This window comes from Phoxinus phoxinus (assembly GCF_949152265.1).
Source record: "Phoxinus phoxinus genome assembly, chromosome: 14".
Classification (NCBI taxonomy): domain Eukaryota; kingdom Metazoa; phylum Chordata; class Actinopteri; order Cypriniformes; family Leuciscidae; genus Phoxinus; species Phoxinus phoxinus.
The window spans coordinates 19,109,121-19,121,032 of record NC_136889.1 but is presented as its reverse complement, the minus strand read 5'-3'; the positions used below and the strand labels follow the sequence as shown (position 1 = coordinate 19,121,032).

At 39.1% G+C, this 11,912-nt stretch overlaps 1 protein-coding gene across 2 annotated transcripts in view; it reads right to left on the bottom strand.

The window, feature by feature from the left end:
• Positions 1-224: 224 nt before the first annotated feature.
• Positions 225-11,912, bottom strand: part of jag2a (jagged canonical Notch ligand 2a) — a 41,405-nt gene continuing 29,717 nt past the window's right edge. For both annotated transcript variants that reach the window (XM_079634579.1, XM_079634580.1), the window contains 16 exons: positions 11,490-11,536; positions 10,864-11,037; positions 10,635-10,785; positions 10,259-10,423; positions 10,052-10,165; positions 8,199-8,312; positions 8,005-8,118; positions 7,811-7,927; positions 7,560-7,587; positions 7,197-7,282; positions 5,320-5,433; positions 4,600-4,715; positions 4,074-4,331; positions 3,816-3,947; positions 1,722-1,875; positions 225-706 (listed from right to left, as the gene is read on the bottom strand). In XM_079634579.1, coding sequence (XP_079490705.1) covers positions 240-706; positions 1,722-1,875; positions 3,816-3,947; positions 4,074-4,331; positions 4,600-4,715; positions 5,320-5,433; positions 7,197-7,282; positions 7,560-7,587; positions 7,811-7,927; positions 8,005-8,118; positions 8,199-8,312; positions 10,052-10,165; positions 10,259-10,423; positions 10,635-10,785; positions 10,864-11,037; positions 11,490-11,536 — 2,351 coding nt within the window. In that variant the 3' untranslated portion in view covers positions 225-239. The remainder of the gene's footprint in view (positions 707-1,721; positions 1,876-3,815; positions 3,948-4,073; positions 4,332-4,599; positions 4,716-5,319; positions 5,434-7,196; positions 7,283-7,559; positions 7,588-7,810; positions 7,928-8,004; positions 8,119-8,198; positions 8,313-10,051; positions 10,166-10,258; positions 10,424-10,634; positions 10,786-10,863; positions 11,038-11,489; positions 11,537-11,912) is intronic.

Sequence of the window (11,912 nt, the reverse complement as noted above, 5' to 3'; positions counted from 1 at the left end):
GCCTTGTGTAAAAAATGTCCTTCTTTTTAAGGAAAGTGAGTGCAAGTGTAAACAAAAGAAAAGGATTTTGAAAATCATTCTTTGAAAGTCTGATTTGCTGCATTTATGTGACACAAATCCCTGTTTCATTTGACTACACGATGATAAAAGGATGAAAAACACCAATCACACCAGCCCCAGATGCTCTCAGATCAGTCAGTGAAAAAAATACTTGTGTTTTTCCAGTTTGTCTGGCTTTTTCATACATAGTGATCTTTCATGTGCTCGCTTAAGCTCTCGTTCACATTGTTCTTGCAGCGGTTGTCTTTGCTGCTGTAGTGTGTCCTGTGTGGCTGACTTTGGGCTGTAGTGTGAATAGTGTACACTGCGTCCCCTCTAGAGCACGCGAGAGATGAGCACTTATGCAGAACTACCCCTCTGTCGCTCTCTTCGTCTCCCTCTTCCTCCTCTTCCTCTCGCTCAGCTCCGTCTCCAACCCGATCCAGAGGGTAAAGCAGGTTCTTGTTCTCCTGCAGCGGGTCCGTGTTGTCTTTGTGAGGTGTGCGAGTGCTCAGTAGTGTCCCGCGCTGGTTGTTGATGCTTTCCTCCATCTGCGTGTCCTCTCTTTGTCTGGCTTTCCTGCGTCTCCGGAACCACCACACACACACGATGACACATGAGATCCATAATACCACAAACAACACACACAGCAACGGGATGAGGTAACCTGTAGAGAAAGACAACAATTATTTATTTGATCAACAAATACAGTAAAAAATATTAAATATTATTCCCATTTAAAATATCACTTTTCCATTTTAACATATTTTAAAGTGTCATTAGTGTCACATAATCCTGCAGAAATCATTCTATTATGCTGATTTGCTGCTCAGGAAACATTTCTTATTATCAATGTTGAAAACAGTAACATTGTAAATGTCTTTGTCACATTTGATTTATCTAATGCATCGTTGCTGAATAAAAAAAGCATACTGACCCTAAACTTTTGAATGGCAACATAAGAAAAAGGATTGAAAGAGTGAGGGTGCTTTCACACTGGCAGTTTAGTTCGGAACGGGGCACGGTTTGCATGAAAAATCGCTAATGTGAACGCTGTCATGCGGACCCGGGTGCGCACTGGGGTACCGAACCCGAGACTACCTGGAGGAGGTGGTCTGAGTTCGGTTGCTCCCGAACCGTGCCGCGGTTCGCGTGAATGTGGAAGCAACATGGACTCGGGTGCGCACTTGTTTAGGAAGTCAAGTGACCTGCGCATGCGTTTAGCTGATTATTATGTATTTAATTAAAAAAACACATGTAAGGGATGATAGTGTTGATGATTTACCTTGGATACGAGCGAGAGTGAGCCTGCAGTGTATTCGCGCATAGCCCGTGGAATCAGGGCAACAAATATGGAAATTTCCTCAAAAGAGTCCGTTTGCAAGCACCAGAAGGCCACCTTAAACACGCACAGTAAACCTGTGTTTTTCACTCAGCTGCGCATAATAACACAGAATTAATAAAAAAACACAATATATTGACCCGCGTTCTGTTTTCTATCATGCGCCGTATGATGACGTAATATGCATGCAAACGCACCAGGGTTCGATAGAATCAAGTTGAGTGTGAAACCAGACTAACACTGCGGGGGGCGCAGGGAACAATCGCGCTCGGGCTCGAGCCCAGTGTGAAAGCCCCCTGAGAAAGGATGAGCAGGTGAAAAGAGAAGGGATCTCACTCACCAGTTTGAGGACGCGGGTCCTGAGTGTCGAGTCTGACCTCTCTCACAGCCAACAGTAACGTGCTGTTGTGAAGTTTGGACAGAACGTCAATGATGGAGCGGACAACATCCTGTATCTGAGCTCGTCCCTCAACAAAGCTGTTTTGCTCATATGACTGAAAAAAAAAGAAGAACAAATTAAAATGTGCAGACTCAAGTCGTTTCTCTCAGCTTTAGTCCTGATGTTTTACTTAGACACCCACTTTGGAACAGAACAGTACTGTCAAACTAATTAGACCGAACCAAATTACAACACTAATTAAACATAATTATATCACTTGTTGGGAAACTCAAAAACAACAATAGAGTCAATGTAATGCTATTTGGCCCTAAAAAGACAGTACACAAATGTATTGTTACACAGTCACATAAAAGAAAACAACAACTAAGAGCCACATAGTTAAGGTACAGATTTAGCTGACACAACCTTACTATTGAAACAGGCAATCACAGAATACAGATTGCGACATCCAGGAAAATGTTCAACCACAAATTAAACCGATAAAACACTCATTCGATTATGTAACACACAACAAAAAAAAAGTCCTTATCCTATTAGGATAACTACAAAGGGAAAATCTAATTTTAACCAGGAAATAAACAAAGTAATAAGATTTTTTTTTCTTTAGTTTTCATAAGAAAGCACTCAAAAATGTAAACTGAATAACAAGAAAAAAGTCAGAGAAAAGAGAAGAAGGAATGATGGGGACATGTTGGAAGACAGCATAAATTATGCAGCCTACTGTTTGCCTTCAAGTTATGTCAGAGTGATTGCTCAGAGGAATCTAGAGTAAAAAATTATTGAAATTAAATAATTGAATAATCAGAAATGAAAGAAGTAAGACCTGACTGAGCAAGTTATTCACCTTTCCCTTAAATTTCATGACCAGCCACATGTCATTTTTCTGTGGTAATAGTCAGAGTATAACCACACTGGATTCAACAGGGGACGTCCCAGTGCTGAGCTTAAAACATCAGGACAAAGCAAAGTCTTATGAGAGCTCAAACTATAAAAGGTTACCGCTCCTTTTCCGGAAATCTTTCAATGTTACAACATAAATCTTGAGAGCATTACAACATCACAGAAAGAGTAGAAGTAAGATTCTGGCCATTAAGGGCTTAAAGTAGAGGACCAGACCTTTCCCCAAGATTACTACAGCAATGGTCTCAGAGCCAGTGAAGGAGGAAGAGAGAGAGAGAGAAAGATGAGAGGGTGTAGAGGTATGTTAAAGGTGAAAAGCTGGATTTTTTTTTATGTGAAACAAACATTTAGATAAAGTCTCGATTTAAAAAAAAAAGAATAAAATTTTACAACCACTCTTTTGAAGCCATTTGACTGATTTAAAGTGCATATTTTTAAGGAATGCAAGCTGGAAGACAGGCAGGGAAATGTTTTAAAGCAGAAACGAGATGGAAAGAGAGAAATAAACACTCCAAAGTGAAGGAAAACAGATGTGATGGTTTCAGGAAGAAACGAGTGTTCTTCGTGTTATTGGATGAAAAATTCAGTGTTTTGATACACACTGTTTTATGCTGCCTTTAAGAGATGTCAGAGTGATTGCTTATACGAGACGAGTCCACATAAATGTAACCACAGTAGTGTTTAGCAGAAGGAAACTTAAGCAGGCCCAACTTTCCAAGTTGGAGGCGTGTCCATTAATAGCAGATGCTAATTGATCATAAAAAAACGTTACTATTTAGTTTGAATGCATTTTGTGTTGTGTTTAAGAATAGAGATCAAACTTGCGACATACTACTCATTTAGACTTTTTTCTGTGGCACACAAGACAAAAAAAAACAGATCAGAAAACATCAGTTAAAGTTCAAAAGATACAGTAAAGTGCAGTATCTATTTATTGTCATGTGAAAACAGCTACTATTCATGCTACTAAAATCTTCACTGTTAACATTTTTCCTTAGCTTGTTACCAGTGTTTTTATGTTGTATGTCAAGACGTGTTGCTTTTTTTTGATTGAACATGGGTACCGGGCTTGTTTACAACCGATGAGGTAATTTCATAGGATTAAAGACTGATGGTTGAAGAGAGTGAGCTCACCATAGCAACGTCCACGGCATTACGGCTGGACGGTGATTGGTCACAAAGAATGGAAAGGGTGTGGTCTTTGGCCAGGGTTCGTGTGATTGGCAGATACGTTAGCTCTGTGCAAACACCTTCAGCAGTTGTGCCCTGTTAAACAACCCCACGAACATGCCACAGATGTTGGTGTTTTGGTTGGAAATCATGTTTATGTGAGTGAATAAGACGGGTATGCCTTTCAATACTTTGAGCATTTACTAAATGAAAACCTCTTACCTGCGGGACACTGTCAGAATCAAATACAAGCGTAACACGAGCACAGTTATCATCTAGGTAGTCGTTGTTGGGTAGGCACCGAGTGCTGATGGGCTGTAGTAGATGTTCAGAGGTGGAGCATATTCCCAGCTGACTGCAGGGTGGACGAAGGCAAGACAGGAAATGATGCGCTATACACTCCTGTCCTAGTGGACACAGGGGGCGCTGTGGCTCACCAGAGTCTGACTGCAAGATGCAGGGCTGACGACCACAACGCACCTGCGGTCACAATAAAAAAACAAACTTAATGAAGAATCTATATCTAGAAAAAAATAATAATAATAAAATAATTTAAAAAAAATCTAAATGAAGGCGTCATTTTCTTTATGCAAAAAAATTATGTTTGTGAGATTGATATTTTAAGTTTGTGAGATGCATTTTAACTCTTTCCAACAATAACATTTTACACTGAATGTGACTACAATTGGACTGTAAGATTAGGTTGGTACAGTAGCACAGTCTGTCTGAGGTAGATCATAGGACTCACTTTAGTGCATTTGATGTTTCCGTTCATGCACTGACAGCTGTTGCACCCATCCTCCCAACGATCACCGTGAAGAAGCTGCAACCCTGAGCGATCGCATGCCTTTCCAACACCAATGACTACAGATGACAAGAGATGGAGAGGAACCCAGAGAAAGAAAGAGAGATTAGATCTTGAAAGTTGCAGTACTGTTCAAAAGTTTGGGGTCAGTCCTTTTTTTCTAAAATGTATACTTTTATTCAGTAGGGGTGCATTAACTTGATCAAATTTGACAAATTTAGCAAATCAGCATATTAGAATAATTTCTAAGGATCATGTGACACTGAAGACTGGAGTAATGATGCTGAAAATACAGCTTTGCATCACAGGAATAAAAATACATTAAAATAGAAAATAGTTAACATTTTAAATAACTGATTTTAATTCATGAATAATCATAATATTTTTCTTAAGGTGGGAGGGACACTGAAACATTTCGCTGAATGTATTTAGCTGTTTTTGTTAAACACGTATTTCATTTTTTACCCACAAACACTGACCAATCCCTTGCAGTACCGCCACAGACCCTTGTTGAACTTTGTTGAAACAGGCAATTAAGTCTTGTCCAGTTTTGTTAGGCTCAAGTTAAGGTGTGTTCACACAACATTAGTAGACAGCAAAGATTTTCAACACTTCATTTCTCATAATGCAAACAAGTAGGGTGGTCTGTCAGTGGGAACTCACACTCCTGGCAGCGTGGTCCAGCTCGTCCCACTGGGCACAGACAGCGATATCCATTAATCTCATCCACACATGTGGCTCCATACGAACAGGGAGAGGACTGACACTCATCTATGTCTGAGATCGAGTGAGAGAAAGAAGTAGAGAGAGTGTGTTAAAGTCGCAATGTAACGAAAGTAGTGACAAATCTTTTCTTCCGTACTGTGACATACGTCCGAGTGAATTTTTTGGGGGGGATTTTTGATTGAATGGAGCAGATCTGAATGCAAGCATGCAGTCGATTGTTAGAAAGGGACAGGGCTTATGCAGACTGTATGATTGTAGAAGTCCATATGTCACCACAGAGAAGTCTGTCATTTTACTGGGAGACCGACATTTTAATAAAAAATTATGAGCTCAAAAAAAAATTAGACGCATGCATGGATGACCTATTCACAATAAGGTAATTTAGATGCATTTAGAAAATAGATTTGAATTTTCACTTAAAGTTTTAAGGGTTAAGTGTGTGATTTTTGCACCACTAGTTGCACTAAATGTAACCGAGCGCATTAGTCTAAGCCCAATTTTTTTAGCTGTGTTGGTTCCGGAAATATTTTCGATTCATTTTTACCCGTTGTGATTAAAAAAAAAGACTTTTAACGTTTTTTGAAGTTAAAGCGCTATAAGCCATAAACCAAGCCAACCAGCTATGAGGTGAATTACAGCATTACACACCTTTTATTTGAAGCAAAAACGTATTTGAAAAAAGACAAAGGTACAAGACTGGTCCGTGTACATTCACCTGGTTCATTCGTTTTTCGATTTAATATTAAAAGTAGAAAAATGAGATAACGGCTCATCATACAGGAGTCATAACTTTTATTTTAGACAGCACACTGAGTTTTGAACAAGGGATGAAGCTGAAATTAAATTAGTTAATGCTATTGCAAAATAAAGCCACAGAACAGTTGCAAGGCTGACTCCAAACACTGCACAGTGCTGTTCCTTAATTAATTTTATTCTTTAATCGAATCGGTTGAGTGAATGATTCAATGATTTAATTTGATAGGTAACAGCTTATTGTCTTATTATTCTAATGGAATTAAAGTTAAGAATTTAGCATAAAAGATGACAAATATATTTAAAAAGGTTAGAATAATTGACCTTATAAAGGTAAAATATGCCCCTGAAAAATGACAAATTTGCCCCATAATAAGTTAATTTCTGATACTGCTAGATGACGATGGCTTTATTGTTGAAGGTGTCATTTCAGGGTTTTGATATCTTCCCGCAGCTGAGAGAGCACTTTCTGGACCTATATGATATATTGTATTATAATAGCTCTTTAACATTACCCCTAACTAGGAGTGCTAGGATCCGCTCCGTGCTGTTCAGTGGATCACACAGCTTTGCCATACAGATTTTGATAGTTGGAAAACTAAATAAAACTAGCAGTGTGCCAAAGAAGGAGGCTGATGGGTAATGTGAGTGCAGATGCGAGGTAGCCTACATTAATATTTCTGAAATAATCAGCTAATATTTCTCTGGCACATATAGGTTGTCGAACCCATGCCTAATCCCTAGAGGCCTACCTAAGAACTGCGATCCCATGAAGCATTGTGAATGACAATCAAATTAAAAACGATGGTAAAATATAAAACTATTATTTATAATATATTTTAAGTTTAAAAACTTTTTTTTTTTAACATTCCACTTGTAAACTAATATTTAATATTTTTATATTTGATAAATAGTAAAATAATTTTATGGTAAGTACTTTATCTTACATTTTTAACAATAAAACACTAAGGTGTTTTACTTCCTGTTATTAATATTCATAGTTCTTGCAGTATCATTGAATCATGTTTACAGATACAGTATGTGCAGATGTATTCACTCACTTATGCGACAGTCAGGCCCTGCAAATCCAGGCGCGCACTCACAACGAAACCAGTTGACCCCGTCCACACACTGTCCCCCATTATAACTACATAAAGAGAGAGAGAGATGGTATCTGATTAATACATACTTGATCTTAACTGACAAGCTTACCAAGATAAAGATGCTACATGCGCATTAACTAGTAAGCCGTCACGCTAGATGTAGGCATTTAGACATTTATATTATGTGTCCCTACAAGACACACTAAGTTCTGCCAAAGTTTTGTGAAAGACAAGCTCAGTTGTTTGCGTGAGTGATTGTTATGTTTTTTTGCTCTCCTTTCTGTACTTTTCTTCACTTACTTTATCTATTGCATCACTTACCAGGGATGAGGGTTGCAGTCATCAACATCTGAAAACAGAATGAAAACATCTCATGAAGGCAGAACTACCAGAGGATATATCAGAACTAGACCTGTCAGGGCAAATCACAGCCTGCCAGCACACCTAAAGCCCAATCACAGCTATACATGTGGGAGTAAATCACAATTAAACATGCACAAGGTTTTAGTAAGCTGATATTTTTGGAAAAGAGAGTAAGCTAGGGGGAAACAGATAAGTGGGCGTTGTCTTACCCTGAGCACAGATAGGCCCCGTCCATCCTTCTTTACAGACGCAAGTGAAGACGCTGCCCCCTCCAATGCAAGTCCCGCCATTTAGACACGGACCAGATTCACACGAGCTGTTCATGGCTAGAAAGAAAGAGAGATAGTGAGAAACATACAAACTAAATGAGTTCAGCATGGAGGTGTTTTGGTTTCTATCTCACCCGTGTTACAGGTACTGCCACCCCAACCGGAAGGACACACACATCGGAATGAGTCTCCATGATCGTGGCACGTTCCTCCATTTGCACATGTACTGGAATCACACTGATTCTCTCCTGTAACAACAAATCTACTTTGAGTGCAGGCACGGACGGTTAGATGCCTAAAATGAAAATACATTTATACATTCACTTACGTGAGTTACACGTCTTTCCTTTCCAGTTGTCAGTGCAGCGACAGTAGAAATCATTCAGCAGATCGATACAAAAACCTCCATTTCGACAAGGCTCACCACTACACTCATTCACATCTGAAGAGAACATTTTAAGATTTAAGATATATAAGATTTTATATATAGAACATTATACATAATGTTAAATTCAAAAGGACTCAGATCAATATTGCCAAATCTCGCTACAAAAACAAACAACCTGGATAGAAGACACTGTAATGTGTACTGTATATTTTGTTATGTTCCCTTATGGTTTCGTTTTTATTCTGTTTGCTCTGTTCCTGTTTGCCTTAGTTCTGTTTAGTCCCACTGTTGTATCCCCATGTATTTAAGCCCTGTGTTTTGTTCAGGTCTTTGTCTGGTATCGTTAATGGGGTTGTGTTAAGTTATTCTCTCGCGATCTCCTGAGTTTTCTGATTGCTTTGTTTCTCCACTCCTACGTGCGCTTTATTACACCCAAACATGACCGAATACCGGACCTAGGACAGATTTTTGCGGCATTTTTCTTTCTTTTTTCCCTCTCCCCTCAGTACCTGACATACCTGCCATGCCATGCCATGTATGTCAAAAATAAGAGGGCATGGAGCAAAGCACCGCCCACACGCAGCTGGCGTTTGCATTTAATTTTGATGATTTGGAAGAGGATATTTCCCTAATTCTCCCATCCCAGCAGGTGTCGTCAGCTCCAAGTCTCCTGTGTCTCCGCTGGTCCCGCCCAGCTCGAAATCTCCTCTGTCTCCAGAGTTCCCACCAAGCCTTTCTCTCCCGCCTCCTCTTCTAAAATCAGCCAGTTCCTCGGCCACGCCTCAGCTGGTTCCCTTCAGCCCCTCGACGACTCCTCTGACACCACTCTATTGTGTGGATTTGCCTCTGGTCTTCCGGTCTCCAGCTCCACCTAGTCAAGAGGATTCTCTTGTTTCGCCTCTATCCGTCATTCCCGTCACGTCACTCCACCTCAGCCTGTCGACCTGTCGTCTCCACCTTGGCTCATCCTTCCCTCTGGCTCCGCCTTGGTCAGACGTCAACCTGCCTGTGCCACAGACTTACGGGCCTTCAGCTACGCTTTGTCATTGTATTTAAGCTGTGTTTTGTTCAGTTTTTTGACCAGTCTCGTCAATGTAAATTTGGGTGTGTTAAGTTATTCTTCTGCAATCTCCTGAGTTTTCTATTTTGGATTTATTAAAGACTATTATTTGTTTCTCCACTCCTTCAAAATGCGCTTTATTACAAAAAAAAATTCCACACTAAAATAAGCTGGCACAGATTTTTTGCTTCCTAGAAGTTTGACTTTAAATAAATATATAATTTTACAAAAAATATTAAAATGTTTCATACACTATGGTTCTAAAGTTTAGGGTCAGAAGATTTTTTAATTGTTTTTTTAAATAAGTATCTTATGCTCACCAAGGCTAAATATATATATACCGGTATATATGGACCGTTATGTATACATGTATGTATATATTTTTTTTAATGTAATTTATTCAAAGCTGAATTTACCTGTCACACAATTCCTCAGTCAGAAATTATTCTAATATGCTGAAACATTTCTTATTATTTTCAATGTTGAAAACCGTTGTGCAACTTAATATTTTTGTGGAAACCCGGATATACGTATTTGTGAGGAATTTTTTGGATGAATAGAAAAATTTATAGAAATGTGTCCTTGCTGATTAAAAGTATTTTAAATCTTATTGACCACAAACTTTTAAATGGCAGTTTTCAAATTAATATCTAAATCAATTAATAAATATCTCTCTTGCTACACTACTCCACTAATGTAAGAGACAATAGTTATATAGAGCTAATATTTTTACCCAGCTCACAGAGTTGACCATCAAAGCCATCAGGACAGACACAGCGGAAGGAGTCGATGTCATCAATGCATGTTCCTCCGCTGAGACAAGGAGATGATTCACAGTCATTTATATCTGAGAGAGAAGGCAGAAAAGAATGTTGCTTGTATGTTTATATGGAAGGTTTAATAATGGTGTGTGTATGTCGATGTGTGTAATATTACTCACTCTCATGACAGTACGTGCCAGTGAATCCTGGTTGGCAGGCACAGGTGAAGTTTCCTTCTGACTGGCTGATGCAACGCCCATGAGGACCACACACATTTGATAAGATGTGCCGTACCGCTTTTGCTGTGCCATTGGTTGTCACGGCAATAGTGCAGCTGTCAATCACTAATAGGAAAAACAAAACAAGATTAAACAAAGATTGTCATTAGTGTTTGTGTGTAATATCAGAATCTTTGAAAGAGAGCATATAAAGTAAAATAAAAAAAATATTCTTAAATATAATCTTCTTGTTGCCAGCGCCGTGCTCTACTATTTGAGGTACAGGAACACATCATAACATAAAGTTGATCAGACCTTCAGTGAGGTCATTGTCTACCTTGGCAGGTGCTGGTCTTGCAGTGGTCTCGTAGCTGACTGCATGTTTTCCCCTCATATTCATCTGTGCAGGCGCAGTAAAAATCTCCCTGCAGAGAGTGACACTGGGCTTTATTCTGACACGGGTTTGGACTGCATAGATCCACCTGCACCTACAGAGAGAGTGAGAGAGGAAATTAGTGATTGAGAAAGAAAGTTTTTTTGTGTGCATATGGAAGTATTGACCTCACCTCACAGTTGGTTCCAGTGTATCCGTACAGACACTCACACTCATAGCCCATGGCTAGCGAACGGCACCGTGCATCATTTTGACATGGGGAGCTTGCACACCTGCTCTGCTGCACTTCACAGTGTCTTCCCATGAATCCCGGCTGGCACTGGCACACATAACCATGACGACCATCCTAACAAATACACACAAAGGTGGAGATGATTCGCAGGTGTGCAGGGCAGAGGCCCAAGCAAGCTTGTAAACCTTAGGGTGTAAATAACCAAGATATTATGATCTACTCTGATCTCATTCCATTGTTTTTTCTTAAAGGGATAATTCACCCAAAACTGAAAAAATCAAGTGACTTACTTTCTTCTGCGGAACACAAAAAAGATTTTTTGAAGAATGTTGGAAACAGACTTCCATTGTGTGGCCAAAAATGACACCAAGACATTTCTCAGAATATCTTCTTTTATGTTCCACAGAAGAACAATAAAAAGTATTGCGGCTAAATAAACCAGTTTGCGGATGATTAATGTAAAAGACGCAGGTTTCTGTACCGATATACAGTGCACAAAAGCTGTGCAACCGATTCAACACAGAATGTCTAACAAGTAATGCTAAATAAAACAAGATTATGCCCACCTGACAGGTTCCTCCATTCTGACACTGACCGTAACAGCTGTTGACATCTGTGAAATAATCATTAACACAATCAACATAACATTCTGGTCCAATATGTGTAAAAGCAGAGAAAAATAAGAAAACAAGAGATTAAAACGGCTCAGAGCTGTTAGACATGCGAGAGCAGGCATTGCAGAACACATGCACAGGAGACAAATACAGAATAACTGAAGACAGAAAATACATCACTTCCTTTACAATGTGCTCATGGCTTGTTTCTGTTGAATACATACATTTTAAAGTCTGTGCTGGTCACTTTTTTTAACATGAAATTTTAAAAAACTTTCAAAAAGGACAAAAAAAATCATAAAAGTGTTTTTGATAGCTACATTAACTTTGTGTGATTTTTAGAGCAAATTGTTGCAGACTGAAGTTCTTTTCCTT